Here is an 18,351-nt window from a genome sequence, read left to right on the forward strand (position 1 = left end):
AGCCTCTTCCCTGCTCCATAGGCAGAGAGGGAAATTATTCCAAGTCCAGCCCCATGTTCAGAATGCTTCTTCACCCATTCCTTGCCACTGTCTTCCCACAACTCCAAGTGACCTTTGCTCTGAGAGATGTGGCACTTCTGTTCTTACAGGCTGAGCTTTCCTTCTTTTGAATCATTCCTGCCTGGGCTGGGACATCAGTCCTACTTTAGGAGACAATAAAGCCCATCCTTTAGCTCTTTTCTGTTTCATATTGCTGGGCTGGTTTATTGCCTTCAGGAGTTATTTACTGGCTCTCATCAAGACATGCTGCTTGTAGACCTTCCAAACTCTTGGAGCACTCACAGCTTTTTCCAAATTTTGATTTTGACAGCAAAGTTCTCGTGGAATGCCCTTTGTGGTAAAAGATCTGTTCACCCAACACATTCACTTTTCAGACTTTCTGGTAAAACTGGTGCTGATTTTGTTTCCCTTCGCTGAGCACAAGTCTGGTTTCTGGCTGCAGGGCAGTAATTGTTAAATGACTGCTGTGAGCTTACTGTTCATGAGAAAAAGGGCCTAACTCCTCATGGGGTATTGCTGTGCCACATTATACCTGTGGGAAGGTCAAGAATGTCTGTCTTATTTTCTAGGTGGACAGCAAAATTTATAAGAGAGCTTTCAGCTATTCTGCCACCATTTTCATGCATTTATATCAAGGAGGCCTTAGTCATTATTGTCCAGAGGCATTACTCACCCTTCCTTCACAGGCAGTTAAGAGCAATCCAGGCCAAAAATCACATCAGGATCAGCTACTTGAATCATCTGGTTTCAGCATGGTTTACTGGAATCATTTCCTCAGGCCTTCTCAGCATGTTGCCTGGAAATGCCCTCTCTTTGCTGTGTCTAAGAGATGCTTTCATAATAAATCCTTCCATCTTGCCTTTCCCGTGCTTCTTCCCTGGTTTTTGGAGGACCTGGGACCAGAAGGTTGCATTTCCAGCCTCCCCCATGGCTGAGAGTTTGTGTATTTCTAACCACTTTACAGCAGATGGAACAGGGGGAGATGTAAGGTGGCTGTGCCACCAAGTGCCACCACCCTCAGCACCTGAAGGACACCTGCAAGGATACAGTGACAGGACAGTGGGGAATGGCCTTAAAATGAAAGAGGGCTGGGTTAGATTAAGTACTGGGGAAAAATTCTTAACTGTGAGGTCCAGGCACAGGCTGCCCAGAGAAGTTGTGGGTGCCACATCCCTGGAAGTGTTCAAGGCCAGGCTGGGTTGGGCTTTGAGCAACCTGGTGTAGTGGATTGTGTCCCTGATCATGGCAGGGATTGGAATTAGATGATCTTTAAGGTCCTTTCCAGCCCAAACCATCCAATGAGTCTGTGTAGAAGGGCATGGAGGCACTCATGGGGCTCTTTAGAAAATACAGTTCTGGTGAAATGAACTGCATTGCAAAATCTGGAAATGGGAATTCTCAGTTCACAGATACGATACAGTCTTTTCTAGTCGTGTCCTCCAGACATTATCAACTATCATTAGGTTAGAGCATAAAAGAAAGATTCTCTATTTCCAGCCTCCATAAATATTAAAGTTTGTCAAACAGTGGCTTGGCAACCTTGGTTCAGGCAGTGGGGGTTTTTTGGGGGTTTTTTTTCCTCTGATGGAGATATTTGTTCCCCAGAAACAGAAGTGAGACCTCTAATTTGCTTTAGGACCTACAGGATCTCAAACAATAACCAGAGGGTGCCCACTTCAAAGGGGTCAGTAACAAGGTACCTCCAACCTAGAAATAAACATCTGAGGTCTTTTTTGAGATCACAGAGTCATTCACATCCCCCAACTCTTTTGTTTCTGTCAGGCAGAGTGTTCAGGATGTCCAAGCAGGCCCTCAGACCCCAAAGGACACCTGTCTGCCTTCACAGGTGCCCTCATTGTGAGAGAGGGCATGAAACAGGTGAGGGAGGATAAAGGAACACATCAGCATTCCCTCTTGGGCTATAAGTTGGTCTTGTTCTCTTACAGAATTAGCAAAGAGCCATGAGGCTCCTCCAGAACTCACCAGAATAGTCTGGAGTGATGAAATGCTCCTCTTTTCTTTGCCTGTCTGTGGAAAGATTTGAAGGAGTAGAAGGGAGCCTTGTTTAATTCCCTGCAGCAGTGACTCATTCCAGTGACTGGTAGGTGAACTGCAGGGACTCTGTCTCAGAATTAATCCATCAGTGGATGAGAGTTGATAGATAGTATGCAAATAGATGCTGTTTTCCTGCAGCCTGTCAGGAACTCCAAGCAGCTGCATCCTCCACTTGATTCCTTCTCTATTAGGTTCTGCTAATTTCCCTGATTGCTGTTATGGCTAAATGGTATCTCAGCACAACAGAATTTGCATCTGACACTCATCTCTGTTCCGTGTCAGGAGCTATTGTAGCTGTGTGAGATTGTTCAGGGCACACGTGAATCCCCCAAAATCTGCTGTTGAGAGCGTGTGCCAAGAGCCATGGAACCCTGTAAATGTCCTTTGGTTCAAAACTGTCCCTTTTGCAAAAGTACTTTCAGGGAAAGCCTCTTTTAATGAAGTGCGAGAACTGATTCTCACAGCCCTAAACAGCCCACAGCATTTCCAAAAACGAATCCTTGTATTAACTAAACATCAGCCAGACTAGCACTGGCTGAATCCCCAGAAAAGTCTGCTTTGACCTTTACAATCAGCAGGAAATTTTTGCTAAGCAATCCCATTGAGTATCAGGGTATCAGCCCCTTTCTCTCCTTCCCATGTACTCTCTTCAGCTGATTGAGACTTGATGCTCCTTTCTGTTGTTTTAGCACTCAGGATTATTTCAGAGAAGCAGTAGCAAGGTCATCCTGCATTTTTCCCTCCTTGTAGGCTGTGCAGTTATCTCTGTGTCTTAGTTCCTCCTCCTCCTCGATGCTTCACTCCTGTATTCATAAAAACAAACATGCACCTATGCATGTCCTTCCCCTTTTTCCTGCTGCAGCATCACCTTCCACTGGGGACCATCCCACCTGCATCCAGATCCCACCCAGTGATCAGCCCTGACCTTGATGTGCTCCTCATCTTTAGAGATTTTTTTCTCAGAGGGACCTGCTAAATTTTTCCAGCCGCCTCAGAAGAGGCAGAAATGAAAACCTGTGACTAAGCAGATAAAAAAAAAACAAACACACAAGTGACCCTGCAGGTCCCACAGGGCTCGATGCTCAAAACCCAGCCAGCACCATGACTCAACAGCACCCTTCCCCTGAGGACTTGTGTGCCTCAGTGTGGATGCACAGCATTCCAGCTACCAAATATTCTTAATATGGGCTCCAGGTGACTCTGAGCTTCAGATTCCCTTCGGCAATTTTGCCTGTTGTCATTATTGAGGCTTCTTAGGTGTCCTGTTTAGGATCTCATATTCACAAAAAGTAGAAGAAATGATGTCCAGAGACGCCAATGCCTCGGCTAGCACCTAAATAAACCAGTTTCTTTAACAGCTAATATCAGCAACTAGGAAACCTAAAAGTGATTGGCATGCTCGTTCTGAAATGTCTGCTCCTCTTGCACAAATGAGATTCCATTCCAGTCAGCTACTGCATATTTATGCTCAGCCTTTCATTAACTTATTGATCATGTGGTGATACATTATCATTTGCTACCTTTGGGGGGAAAAAAAAAAAAATGGGGAAAAAATGTGCTCTACTGGTGGGGCTATTTCATGCTTCCTGAATATTCAATCCAATCCTCCTGGTCTCTCTCTGTCCTCTTTTCTCCCCAAAAGCTTCATGGATCTCCAAAGACATCCCACAAGAGAGGGTGACTACCATTCCCCAGTAAACCCCTGAGGATGCCATGATGCGGCATGCAGTTAGAGCTAAACCAGGGTCAGGCTTCTCCCTTTATGGGTAAAATATGGCATCACACTCTAAATTCCTGTACTGCAAAAACAAACAGTGCCATCAATTCATTTCCAGTCAGACCTCCACCCTCTTGGGAAAAATATGCAGAACTTTCTGGTGGGAAAAAATATTTTGGAAATACAACCTCTTTATTAGAGTGAAAGCTCTTCCTTCATTCAGTTTGTCTTTCATGAGCCACCCTGGTACACTCCAGGGAGGAATGTGGCTTGAAGAGGGACTTTGAGGTCACAAGAGGCAGGTCCTGGAGGGGTGTAGCTCACTCTCATTACACACCCATAACTTGTGACCAGGTTATGAGGTCTGACCCAAAGCTGAGTCCCACATGGCCATTTGTAGGTAATGGTCCCTGAGGAGGGTGGGTGCCTTTTCAGGCAAGGATTCCATCACCTTGCACACCAATGAAGCATCTGTGTTCTCTGTTTCCTTGAGCTCTCTTACTGTGAATAATATCTTCCTGTTTTTCACCCTTCTGTTTGAAACACAGAGGGAGCAGGTGAGGAGGAAAGGAAGGTTTTAAAATTCATGTGTTTCCTTAATTCAACACCGGCATTTTGGACCTGGGGTTGAGTAAAACTGCACTGATATCCATGGTTCCTCTCTCACTCATCCAAGAGACACAGGAGGAAGAGAAGAGCTGAGTTCCCCTGACAGCCACACGATAACAAACTGGGATAATGCTTTTCCTGGGATCCCAGAGCAGACCACCCCATGACTTCCAAGCAAGGATCTTGCTGCTGAGACTCAGTAGAGCATCCCAGGAGAAGGAACTCGCAGTGTAAATTTGGAGCAACACTGTTGAAGTCAGCAGAGTGACTCCAGATCCACTGTGGCTTCCCAGAGCTCCAAAACAGCTGTTTTTGATGGCAATGAAAAAGGGACCTTTTCTTTCCAGGCCTGAATCTCTCCTGAGATGTGCAGTGTCATTGCTTCCAGTGAGTTTGTATTACTACTCCTAGGAGCAATCTACAGCTGACTGGCTTTGGTGGTCATCTGAGGACAGGATTTGGTGCCACTTGTCACCTGGGCTCTGTATCAACAGCAAATGCTGTTTTACCAGAGCAATGATTATTGGGCTCTATGTAAGAAGCTGCTCAGAAAAAAAGAAATCTGTGAATTTGGTTGCACCAAAAACATTCTTTGCAGTACCATGCCAATCACAGTAAAAATACCGAAAATCATTAAAAGTCATCATCAAAACAACACGCTTTGGATCTTTACCCTTGCAGCTGCCCAAAATCAAACTCTTGGGTTTTTTTTTTAAAGTTGTTTGGATTCCTGCTGGAATCCTTACTAATTCCTAAACCATGCAATTGGAGAGGAAATAGAAGAGAAGCGTGCTGTTGAAGGCATGTATTCATTTGGCACGTGGGCAGTGCCACTGCCTTCTGCAGGACTGTGCCCACGGACAGGGGCAGGAGGATTGGGTCTGTTGTCTTCTACTCTCTTCTTTGATCCTGCAAGTGCACTGTCTGCCAAGGTCACACCAGGCTGCAAAGGCACTTTGTGTAACTCTGTATGATCTGTGTCTGTCCTTTATTTATTCAAAATGTGTTTGCCTCTACAATTTAATCTGCTGTTCTCTCCCTCCCCTTCCTCTTGGTGAAGTCTAATTACAGTTTTATTCCAGGTCCATCTGGTTGCTAATGATGCTGGACATCACCGCTGAATTCATTCTAATATTTGTTGTGTATTTCTAGGCTGGACGCTGAATAATAATATTCTCTGAATTTGCTTTTGCTCCTGTTTGCTTCCTCCCTGTTGTAGCTAATTGTGTAGTAATGTCTGGCCATGGGATGGTTGCTCTTTCCAGTGTAGATCTGCTAAGAGAGTTGCCTATTTCAGGCTGCAGAATTTATTCTGGTTTTGAGGAGAAGATTTTGAAGTCCCCTCTACCAGCTCCCTTCACTGGCATGGAACCAGCAGGGCAGTGGCTTTTTTTCTGCTTCATTTGTTCTTTTTTCTTCTTTTTGTTTTTTTTCCCTTGCCCAAAGTGTACTGTTGTTCATAACTGTGAGTCTCAAAGTCTCATGGAGGCAGTGTTTCAGCAGATAGGAAGACACTTTTTGCCAGTTCCTGCCCCGTGTGATGGCTGAACCCACAGTAATCTGAGGTTCCCAAGCCTGACTTTGTACAGTGCCAGCACTGGGATAATCTTTTTTTTTCTCATTTTTAATTTTTTTTTTTTTCTTTTCTCCTTTTTGCTTTCTGCAACAGTGCCTGGGAACACAGGCTCACACTTTACCCATGACCTGACTCTTGGACTAAGAATAGCAGTCACAGTGCAACTCGGGTTCAGTCTCACAGGAGACAAGTTGCAGCTGGGAAACAGGGAGGTCAGATTAGCCCATGCTCACAAAACCAAACACATGAAAGGAGCACGGAGGACTTTGTGTCTTTGCCTCTTTTTAAGACTGCAGAAGAAGGGCAAGAGATAGGCCCAGGTGCTCAGTGAGGCAAGATGAAATTTCTTTGCTCATGACATTGACTTGTAGAGGAAGTTTACGTACAGAGGTTCATCTCCTGGCTGAGCAGGACCTTCCCCAAAAGGATCCTTTGTCCTTGCAGCCTATCCACCAAAAAATTAAGCAGTGCTGATTGGCATCTCCTGAGCTCTTCTTAGGACAATGAGAAGTTTGGGATAGCCCCTGAAGGGATCAGCCACCACTTTTCCTGGACAGCCAAGGCCACAGCGCTGCTGGGGCGCTGTTTTCAGCAGGAGTGAGCAGCAGGTCTGGTTCTGAGCAATGCTAAAGCCAACATTGCTGCCATTCTCACCCCCTCCTGGTGGGATGAGCCAGGCTGCATTCACAGCTGCATTTTGTGGTGCAGGTGTGCTCTCAGAGTAACAGAGATAGCGGTCCTGCTCTGGATTACTGAGACAGGACCTAAAGCATCACTGAAAGGAACTGTTAGTCCTAACACTGCCTGTGGCTGGGTAAAGAGAAAGGTGAGATTCAGACAGCACATCCCCAGCTTGACTGTGCCCTCTCCTCCTCCATGGCACAGCAGGCACTGCAGCTGGAACACGGACTGGGGGATTGACACCGACATTCCCATTTTTTGAGGAAACCTCGTTACGCTATTCCCGTACTCTCCCCCCCCCCCCCGAGTCAAATGGGAAGGGTGCTGCACTGCCAGGAATGGAGGAGCTGGTCCTGCAAGCCCCATTCCTGGCAGCAGCCACACTCAAAATGATCTGTGTGACTTCCCTTCAGCCCCTGTCTCAGAGTTGGAGGGGAGGGGTGGCTTCTCTGGAATCTCATGAGCTGGAGAGGGGCTGCTCACACCAGCCAGGGAAGAACCCAGGCCTGGGCCACAGCTTGAGAGACACAACAAGTAGACTTAAGAGGAAAACCCCTTGAGGTATCAGGGCAGAAATTCTAATGGTAATTTTGAACTGTTTTTGTCTGTCTAACATTCCTTTTTAATCCCCATCCTGCCTGCCCCTTCCTTATGTAGGGTTACTTTAGTGATCCTTGGAATGTTTTTGACTTCCTCATCGTAATTGGCAGCATTATAGACGTCATTCTCAGTGAAACTAATGTGAGTATTACTCTACCCTCCCCAGGATACCACCACCTCCTCCTCCTCTGCTGTTCCTTCTCTCTTTCTCTCTTTTTTTCTCTCTCTTTTTGTTTTCTGGTTTTTTTTCCCTCTAGTCATGCTTTTATTGAACTTGCCGTCGTCCTTCTCCTTCTCCCAGGGAAAAAAAAAGGAGGGGGGGAAATGCCTCCTTCTTTTTCACTTGTCATAGCTGGCCCCAAGGCTGTGACTGGTGAAAGCGCACAGAGTTTGGGGTGTGTGTGCTTTTTTTCCCTCCAAAAGGTAGACATGCTTGAGTGTAACTTTCTGACTAACCAGGCTTTTGTTGATCCCCTCCATCATGTGAAACGTTACAGAGGTTTGAGCAACCAATACTGTAGAGTGGTAAGAGACTATTTAATATGCCCACGTAACCTCTTTCTTTTCTTATTTTTTTCCTCTTCTCTCCCTCTTTCATGCTTTTGTTTTGTTTTTATTTTCGTTTTATTTTTATTTTACTTTTTACTTTTTTTCCCCCTCTTTTCTCCCTTTCCCTCTTTCTCTCCCTTCTCTCTTTTCTCTCTCATTCTTTCTTCCTCTTCCTTCTTTCCTCTCTCTCTCTCTCTCTCTCTCTCTCTCCTTGGCTTCTCTGCCACATGCAGCACTATTTCTGTGATGCATGGAATACATTTGACGCCTTGATTGTTGTGGGTAGCATTGTTGATATAGCAATCACCGAGGTGAACGTAAGTAGCTGGCGTCTGTCCATGATCGTGCCTGCTCTAACATTCATTTGTCTTTCCCGGGTTCTTTTTTATTATTTTTTTATTTATTTTTTTTTCTCTCTCCCCCTCCCTCCTTTCTTTTTTATTTTCAGAATTTTTTGTTTCATTTCGAAGCTCTTTCTTTTCCTTTTTTCTCTCTTTTTTTTTTTTTCATTTTATTTGGTTTGCTTTTATTCTGGTTTAATTTATTTTTTTATTTTTTTTTCTTTTTTGAACGACTTAAAGGACTTTTTTTTTGGATTGTTGCATCATTTTCTCCCCTTCATAATCCGCCTGGCATGAATTAAACTGTATAGCAGGAAAAGTGATGGGGAATGTGGAGTGTAAGTGAAAAAGCTCTTTGTGCCATGGGAAGCTGCTCGAATAATCCCAGGCCAGCACTTTGGTCTGCCCAGTGTTATGCTTTGTTTCCCATGGCAGTTCAATACTCTCCACCCCACAGACAGATAAAGGTCAGTTCTTTCGAGGTGGAACTGAGGGTACCAAAACAGGAATTCCCCCCCTGTGCCTCCTCACCCAGGAATAAACACCAAATCACCTCTGCTAAGAGGGACCTGCTCCTAATGTTCCCTTTCAAATGTGAAAATAATTATTGACAAAAAAAATAAAATAAAAAAAGGTAGGTAAAATAAAAACAAAGCAGAAATCTCAAAGGAAAACAAAGCACCAGAGCTCCAACCCTTTTTTCTTGGTTTGTTTGCAACCTGATTTGCTCCATCTCTCGGATTGCACTGATTGGCCCCACTCGTGCCCATCTCAGACAGGTGAAGGACTGAGAGAGCCACGGAGACTGAAATGAGCACCTGGTGTGCAGGAAATAAATCACACCAGGCAAAAAAAAATTCCTATATCACTTTTTTTTGGAGATATAGGGTTATTTATCCTATAATTATAGGATAAATAGGCAAAGGACAGGCAGGAAATGCACAGATTTCCAAAAGAAAGACTATGATGGGATTATGAGCATGGACAAAAATTACACTGAAAGAAACAGCTTATAAAGGCCAGGAAAATAGGAAGATTGAAGGAAAATTGCTGCAAATAGGTTAAGGAACAGAAAATTAGTAGTGAATTCAAATTAGTAGTGAATTTTCAAAATTATATGGCTGTTGAATAGACATTCCATCTTGGAATTGTTGTGTACTGTAAAGGCAACCCATTGCAAGAAGAAAAGTGACAGCATAGTTCTCACTCAGTGCTGTGTTTAGGGAAAAGAATTAGGTAGCATTTTGAAAAATAAAAATGCCTTACTTGGAACTTTCCAAACAAAATATTTTCATATCTTGGTTCTAGTTTAATTTCTGCTCAACTTCTTTTTTTTTTCTATTTTTTTTTTTTTTATTGTGAAACAGGACTATTTATTCAAGCTGTAACATCTTGATTTTGAATAAATGAATTTTTATTTTTTTAAACTAGTTTATTTTCCTTATCTTTTGAAAGAATGGAAAATAGTTTTTAACTAAAAAGCAACTTTTATTTTTCACCTCTTAAATGTCTTACTTTCTGGACGACAAAAGTTGCTTACAACACTTCCCACAGAATGTTGCAAACAATTTTGGTTACCCTTTTTCTAGGTGGATATTAATATCAGGCTGACTTTGCAGAGGGATGTTACAATGAGGCTGAGGTTGTTAATTTTTAAGAGTGAAATTAAAACCTTTTCTCTGCCACACTTGTCACAATCAAACTAAGCAGGGAAACTTACAACAGCCTTCAGATTGTTTAAAAGGTCAGTTCTCATCCATAGAGGGAGAACTGTTGGTGGCACTGGAGGGAATAAACATGGTTAACTGGAAATGAATCATATTAAACAACAGTAAGACTTCCCTGACTGCTGTATTTGAATCCATACAAAAGTCTTCTAAGCAGAAAGGAAGGAATTCCTTGTGCTTTGGTACATAAATAGTCAAAAAATCCCAGGCTGCAGGAAAATCCATTGGGTCCTTTTGAAGAAATTCAGATTCTCAGATTGTCCTCATTAACTTCCATTGTCTGAGAGGAAGAGAGACACCCAGGTGTCCTCTTGCTGTTAGTGGTGAGGGATTCTTCCCTCCCCAGGCACCCTGGACGTGTCAGTGACAGGGAAATAAATTGCTATTTGGAGGTGCCCACCAGTGACTGGTGAGTGTCTAGGTTTGTTAGGTTTGTCTAGACACCCAGCTCCCAGACATCAAATTTAAGCAGTATAAATCACACTCCTTCTCAGCATCTTGTCCAGACAGTCATGCTGCTGCTGCTTGTTGTGATCTTCAGTCTCCAGGGCTGCGCATGCTGCTGTGCTTAATTGCCAGTGACAAGGCTCTCTCTCAGCACAAGTTCATGTCAGGCAAGGCCCAAAATCCAGTTTTCCCTTAGAGAAGCCTATGAAAAATGTGGGCACTCCTCTGCCCAAACAACAGGCACCTGTGTTAGGTGAGGAGGCAGCAGGGCTGGCCCTGGCTCTTTCAGTAAGGGCTGTGAAGAGCGTTGTGTGATGGTCCCTCTGTTTCCTCTAAAGAATCCTTTCCTTCTATACAGTTTTACAGATCTCTGCACACGTCTTTTTGTTACCTGGCATGTTTAAATCTTCTCTTTTTATCTAGGCAAGTCCTTTGCTACTAGTTTCTAATGTTTGTTACTAAAAACTTGCACAACCTTTTTGATGCGCTGATAAATAAGCGGCAGCTCTGGATTGAGTTTGTTCTGAAATGTTCTGAAATCCCTTTGCACTTTTTATAACCCTTATTGAATAAGAGAATGTTCTGTATGTCGGTTTGTCCTGTCAGATTCCCTCCCTGCTAGCAGCACTTGGTATGTTACACCTTGTAGGAATTGGGCTTTGGAAGTAGCAGCCCACCTTGGCCGGACGATTGTCATCCTCCCCAGCAGAGTGAGGCAGATGTTCAGACACACTTCTCCCATCTCCTCGGGGATTTGTTGCTTCCTCGCTGTCTGTGGGCTTGAGCCAGCCCTGCCCTGTGTTTCTGTACTCTGTCTTGTCTTGTTCTGAGACACCTGGGCTCCGAAAATGACAGGAACAATAAACCCCAAAAACGTCAATCAGCTCCGTTAATAGGAGATGTTGAGACTGGTCAGGTGCAGGTAAAATATTTCTGTTTAACTCCTTAGAAGCTGAAGGGTGTAGGATCTTGGGAGGTGCTGCTCTTGGAGTGAAGGGTCAGTTCTTACTGTGGTCAGCTAGGAGGGAGGATGGAGATCCCTGGCACAGACCAGTTTGACCTGCAGCCATGGATTCATCAGCCTGAAATCTGAGAGGTTCAGCAGACCAGGGCAGGCAAACCCAGAGCTGTAGTTGTGGGCAGCCTCCACTGTGTGTGTGTGTGTGTGTAGGTACGTGCTTGCTTTTGTTTGTGTGGTTTCCCCACGTTCTGGTTTGTCTTTTGTTTTTAACTTTAGATATTTATTTCCATTTCTTGAAGAGGAATTTCCCAGAGCAAAAGCTTTAAGATGCATGTGAGTGTGCATGGGTGGGTCTTTGAGTGTGCACTCCATTAATTGTGCTCCGTGTCCCTGAGTGTGTTTGGATGCCTGTATGGGCTACAAATCCACGGGAGAGTGTCCAGGCAGAAATCCATGTGTGAGGGGAAAAGAGTGTGAATGGGAGCACAAGTATTTCATGTGTATTTGTGCAGTGAATGGTTGTTGATGGGTTCAGGGGTTGTGCTGGTGTGTTTGAAAACCTCAGAAAGGCACAGTTTCTGCCAAATTCACCTTTAAATTGCATGACTCTGAAGCTGCATTTTCAGAGCTTTCCTCTCAGTGACTGCTGTACAACATCCTAGCCACAAAATGAAGATTTTTTTTCTTATTATTTTTTTTTCCCAAAATTATTTTTGGAATATCCAGTTTTTCTGTTTTGGGGCACTCTTATGCCACTTCTTAAGTAACTAAAGAGGAGAGGGCTTTTTAATCTTTTGCTTAAAAAACAACTTCCAAGGCAGAGACCACATCAACCATGTGCCAGCTCTCTTCAAGACAAAGAATAACTTTTGGGGAGTAGGATGAAAAATGGTATAATATATGAGGCCTGGGATGTAGGGTCTGTGGATTATATTCCTTGGATTTTGATTAGATCCCTGAACCTCAGTCTTCCCATCAGTAGAGACTGCTATTATTCCTTGTGCTAAAAAAGTACCATTATTAGGGTTTGCAAAACCATTTAAGCTCCTTAGAAGAAAATGTTAAGATGGTAAATATTATTTGTTAAGATGGTAAATATTATTAGCCCCTATTATAATTTGAAATAGATTTTATAGGAGTTGAATAAAAATCAGCAGGTTTGGACTATATCATCCCAGAAGTAGCCCCAAGCACAGAGTAGCATTTCCTTCCTTTCCACATCAGCAGACACAGCCTGGAGTTGAGTACTGTAAAGGTGACTAACAGCCTGCTGTCCCCTCCTCCAGGCAAATAAAGCTGCTCATTACTGTTTGTTGCTGTGTGTCAAATGGGGCAATCAAGTTCCATTTGTGCTGTGCCACCGTGCCCAAAGCAATGAGAGAAAAACAGCCAGGCCCTGAGTCACTGGGAAAGGTGTTGATGTGACCTCCTTCCTCTTGGTCAGGGAGGAAAACTCACTTTTCCTTGGTGCATAGGGCCCTTTCCCTCCATCCTGTCCCCTGCCAGTGTCAGACCAAAGGAACTGCGTGGCTCAGCCTTCATCAGCCAGCAAAGCAGTGCTCTTATCAGTGCCCCCCGAGCTGGGTGAGCCCCTGGGGGCTGCTCGTGGCCTGCAGACGTGTGAGAGTTCCAGAGGCACCCCAGCTGGGAGCACAGTGGCACTGGGGCTGTTGTGTGCTTGGTTCCATCTGTCTGTCCGTCAGGGAGGGAGGGGTTGTGTCTGTCTGTCTGTCTGTCTGTCTGTGGGGCTGTCTGTGGGGCTGTCTCTGAGGGCTTCTGCTGGTGCCTCTGCTTGTCAGCTGTGCCTGGGGGTGCACGAGGATGAGTGAGCAAACCTCCCGGGCTGGTGTCCACCCTGCCTGCTCATGCAGTGAACGTGTGTGAGTGTGTCTGAGCGCTGCAGGAGGCCCAGGGGAGCAGAAGTCACCCAGCACAGGTGCACAAGGTGATGCAGCAGGTGTGATGAGCCAGGGGGGTGAGCATGGCTATGAGATGAGAACTGTCAGGGATAGAGAACCCGTGACTTGAGGGTTTTTGTGAAATAATGGAATATTTCCGTGCATAAAACGCCCTCCTCTTTCCTCGGAGTGAACACTGCAAGTGGCTTGAGGGTCGATGGAGATGGTGGGGCTTTAACAGGAGGGGAGCACAGTGCTGTGTGTGGGCATCTGGGGACACAAAGGACTCAGGTGCTTCAGGAGGTAGTGAAGGAGGTTAGGGAAACCCAGAGCCCACCTTGGTGTGTTACTGCCCTCAAAAATGTTGGTCAGGTCTGTTTTGCCCCAGCCTGCTGGGTAATGGTTTGGTGTTTGTCCGTCAGGTATTCAGGAGAGCTGAGCACTTTACACCTCCCACTTCTGGAAAGGTTTCCAAATTCTGTTAGGAAGTCAGCAGAGGGTTGCAGCTTGATTGAATCCTGAGTAGTGGTGCAGCAAGGCCAGAGAAATACCAAAGCATTGAGCTCCCAAGACTTGGAGACTTGTGCAGCGATTTCTCATTTAGTCTATTTTATTGCAGCTCAGGCTTAAACCAGGCGCATGAGGCCTTTTTTTACAATCATCTCGCTTTTGGTGTCAAGAGGCTTCATATTATTTGCCATGGGCTCCTGCTCCCATTCTCTGGAATATCTGAAAGCCTATACTTAAATCTCCCTTTCACCCTCTCCTGCACCCCTCCCTTTTAACCCACACCCCGCCTTTCTTCCTTTTCTCCCTCGCTTTCCTCTCCCCCCCGTCTCCAGCCACACTAAACCTCACGAGCTCATTTTCACTCTCAACCAATGTGTCAGAAGGCAGAGAACCAGTGGCTCAAACGATGCTGCAGTCCTTGCCCCCGCGCAAGGCCTGCAGCGCTGCCACGCAGTCCTGTGCACACACCCCTCCAAGGGAGCAAGGATCGCGGGAAGGACGACTTGCATCCAGCCTGCACCTCACTGGGGACTGGCATTCATATCTGTCGCTGTGTCTGTCTGTCTGTCTGCCTGTCTTTCTCTGCCTGTCTGGTTCTCTCCGCTTCCACGCCCTTTGCTGCTCAGATTTTGGCCACCGGACGCAAATCTTTGCGGTTCCTACGGCTGGCGAGCTCGTTCACCCAAACCTCCTGCAAGAGGCAGAAAACACCTCCCTCCCTCTCCCTTCCCTCCCTCTCAAACGCCATCTGGGTAGCAGAGGCCTCCAAATGATGTAGCAAAGGGCTGGAGAAGCACAGTGGCTTCTTTTGGCATCTCGTGTTGTCACACCCTTACTGCTGCCATCCCAGAGTTGTCCGCAGTCCCGAGCTCTCCCTGTGTGCGTGTATATGTCTGTATATATGACCTGTTCTCTTTTTGGGAAAGCTACTGGTAAAATTGGTGGGGAGGGTGGGAACGAGGAGGGTGGATTTAGTTTGCTTTTTTTTTTTTATTTCTTTATATATTTTTTAATATATAAATATGTATCTGGTGGTGTTTTAATCACTGGAATAATTCAGGTAACACACCACGATGGCCCCAGCTGCAGGAAGCCACGTTGAAGCATGGTTGTGAGCAGTAGGAGTGGAAAGTGCTTTATTTTGCCTTTGAAGAACATCAGGAGAGCTGCCCTGGACTCTTCTACAGATTAGGCTTAGATCAATTTGAATTTGATCACCTCCCATGCTTAATCAACAATTCTAGTGCGTGTTTTTCACCCTGTATTGGTGAGAAAGAAGTATCCAACCACAACCATGTTTGAACAGGGTTCTTTTTGGTTTTATTTATGTATATATTTGTCATGATGATGGGGCCTCTTTATTTTATTTTTTTCAATCTCTTGTCTTTAAAATGTTGGTATTTGGAGTGCATTTCCAGAGTTCATAATGTGATTTTTCCCTTTAAAAGAGGTCATTTTGGTAACTGCACAACTTTTTCTGTATGAAATATGGACAATCAGAAAAAAGTATGTATTTTCTGTCCAAAAAAGGGGGTAGTAAATGCAAATGACTCCTTCCTCAGTTTATCTGAGTATTTGAGCTGTTGCTAGCCACACTAGCACCATAAGAAGCAGACATGTAGTTTCCACTTTGAAAGACTCTTCATACTACCCAATTTTAAGGAAGTACCTCAATATTGTGATTTCCACAAAATTGTTATACTTGGCTTCTGACATTAATCCAGGCCCCACAGAAAAATCAGAATGTATTTTAATGCAGGGAAGACTTAAGAGTAGCATAAAAATAAATTTTCCTTACAGGAAAAATTTAACCACACACATTCTCGTTAATTAAAATAGGAGAAACAGAAGATAAAGAACCCAGGGGAGCAAATTCTTAGAGGCTAAATATGAAAGCAGCAAAAAGAAAGTTAAGACAGTGCTATGACTGTAAGACCTGATGAATAATCCTGTCTGGAGTCCTTCTGAGTGAAAATGTTTAAAATGGTGGCCCACAGCATCTCACTGACTGTCCTGAGGAGTGAATTGTGCTTTTAATTATTTCAGGCTTGCATATACCCAAAACCTTGCTGGGTTTTAAGGTCTTTCAAGCAGAAGTCCTGTTTTCTTATTTGACTCTAAATTATTGTTACAATAAGAGGAAAAGCTAATAGTAGGAACACAAAGAACCACAGACCTTGTCCTGTGTTGGTTCAATACTAAAAATAAGTGTATGACATCTACATTTCAGTACAAAGAGCTTGTTAAAAAGCCTTCAGCCAGATTTTCTGACCAGTATTTAATTTTACTTGTCATTTTTCTATCACAGCACTTTGAAGAAAAAACCCACTACAATACTCTGGCATCAACATCTGTGATATATTACAGTTATATTTCATCTTCCTTTTAATTCCAATGTGGTTTTCCACAAAGCTAGTTAAAACACTCAAATTTAAAAGAGCTACCCCAGGCTGATTATATTTTTCCATTGGCTTGCTAGCCAGGATAAATCATTCCTTTTGCCTAGCAAAAGTTTCTCTTAACTTTCCCTGAACTCTAATAGAGATTGTATCTTTATATGAATCCACAGAAAAATCTCTGACTCTTGATTCCTTAGATCATCTCTGAGTATATTAATGTTAATTAATGATCTCTAAGCACCCTTAGCTGGTGAAAAAGGTGCTTGGGTGAGCTCAGATCCAGCCGGTTCCATCATCTGAGGCAATTCCTTGAAGCAGTGAAAGATGTTTCTGGAGTTTAATTCTCTTGTTTCTCAGACCTACCTTGCTGAGAACACCCAAGGAATTTTCCAGTGTCGCTGTTCCCCACCCACAGACCGCAGTAACTGAGAGGGCACAAACCCCAGTGTTTCACTCACTCAGTTTTGCTGCAAAAGCTCCTGTTCCTCATGAGAATCACGAGAGCTTTTAGCATCAGTGCTACAAGACCTCGCTGCCTGCACCATCTTGGACTCTTGTGCGTATTTAGAGAATTCCTAACTGGTCCAGGCTGCTCTACCAGTTCAATGAAAGCAGTGGAGGTGATGGAAGAAGGGAAGACACACACACACACACACAAGCATTTTACTTGTTTTCCTCTTTAACTTGCTCCTCTCCCCCATCTTCTTCTCCCCAGTGATTTTCTCCCAGTTTTGCTGAAATCTTGGGCAGCAGACATTTTCAGCAAGGCAGTAAGAAGTTCCTATCTTATGTAGCAGTAGATTTTCCTCTTTGTCTTCAGCCAAGATCCCACCAGTCCAGGGGAAGAGCTGCTCCCCTTGGTGAGGGTTTTTGTGCCAGGCACTGGGCAGCCTTTCAGCTTGGTGGTGGTACCAGTCTGCCAACCCAAATGTACAGACTTCCATCAAATCCAGACCCAGCTGTGGAGGGCTTTGCTGCTCACCCAGATTTGTAATCAAAGGAAACACAAATAAATTCATTTTAACCTTTCTAATACAGTCAATATAGCACCCTCATTTAGCTCTTGCCTTGCTTCCTCTACATTCTCATGCACCAGCCAGGCAAACACAAGAGGGGTGGGGTTTTTTTATGTTATTTCTTAATAGACATCTGGTTTTAACATGGTTGTGCTCTTACCTTCTTTGTGAAGACTGTCTGGCACAACATGCCAACCAAACTTCTGCTTCACAGATCTTCCTGGGAATCTGCTAAATGGGACCCATCCCCTGCTGCAGACCAAGCTGACATCTTCACATAAGATGAACAGACATGAAAGCAAAGCTGCCTCAGCTGTAAAGAAACACTTGTTAATAGAAAAACATCAAAAACAAATTGAGGTTTAGAAACAGGGAATTTGAGACTCAACTGTTTGACCATACTTGAACACAGTAAATCACGTACAGTGGGCATTACATATCATCTAAACAGTCCCTACCCTTGTTTATTTTACCAAAGAATTCATCAAATCAATAATAATTTATTCTTGGAAAGATGTGTAGAACAAGAAGATGTTGCTCAGTAGCTTTGTAAGATCTATCCCCAGTCTCTGTATGACCTCTTCTAATGTTTTCTGATAATGCCTGTGATTGGCATTTCAAATCCCAGAATGACATGTAGGGATTTATAATATCATACAGAAATCCAATATGAGTCTGTAGGCTGGTTTGTTTTTTTTTCTTAGGAAATGTTCTGCATCAACATTAAATAACTTTCTAATTTAAAAGGCAATGAAAAGACACAGACTGGGAATTAAATACTAGCTGCTACAAATCTCAGATGAAAACGGTCCATAACAATCTCTCTGTTTGGGCTGCTGGTATCTCTGGGTATCCTCCCTTGAGCAAAGATTAATTATACAAAACTGACAGGGGTTGATAGTTCACCTACAGTCATCCAGAGCCTCCTGCAACCCACAGCCCTATTGCTTTGGAATGAAAGTGGATTGGGTTTTCTCCTGCTTCCAGCGGCGTGTGCAGTTTCTTTAAGCCCCTTCATCAAAGCACAGGATGGCTCATCCATCTTCCCACTGTCCCAGAGCCTTAAGGATGGGTCCTGGCAATGCTGCATGTGGAATCTTTCAGCTGGTAGCCTTCCTGCCACCCTTCCCAGGAAAACCTGCTCCTGGTCCAGCCTCCACCTGGCTCCAACAGTTCCCAGGTTTATGCTGAGGAGCGGGGATTTT

General features: G+C 44.2%; 1 protein-coding gene across 12 annotated transcripts in view; it reads left to right on the forward strand.

Annotated features, from left to right (window-relative positions):
* Window positions 1–18,351, forward strand: part of CACNA1C (calcium voltage-gated channel subunit alpha1 C) — a 463,574-nt gene that overhangs the window by 401,625 nt on the left and 43,598 nt on the right. For 5 of the 12 annotated variants that reach the window (XM_088055720.1, XM_088055721.1, XM_088055722.1 and 2 more), the window contains 2 exons: window positions 7,356–7,439; window positions 8,081–8,164. In XM_088055720.1, coding sequence (XP_087911846.1) covers window positions 7,356–7,439; window positions 8,081–8,164 — 168 coding nt within the window. The remainder of the gene's footprint in view (window positions 1–7,355; window positions 7,440–8,080; window positions 8,165–18,351) is intronic. The other 7 variants (XM_088055730.1, XM_088055726.1, XM_088055728.1 and 4 more) reach the window with 2 other exon arrangements.

This window comes from Pseudopodoces humilis, chromosome 5, assembly GCF_049639895.1.
Source record: "Pseudopodoces humilis isolate 2021_Gansu_Grassland_sample_001 chromosome 5, ASM4963989v1, whole genome shotgun sequence".
NCBI lineage: Eukaryota > Metazoa > Chordata > Aves > Passeriformes > Paridae > Pseudopodoces > Pseudopodoces humilis.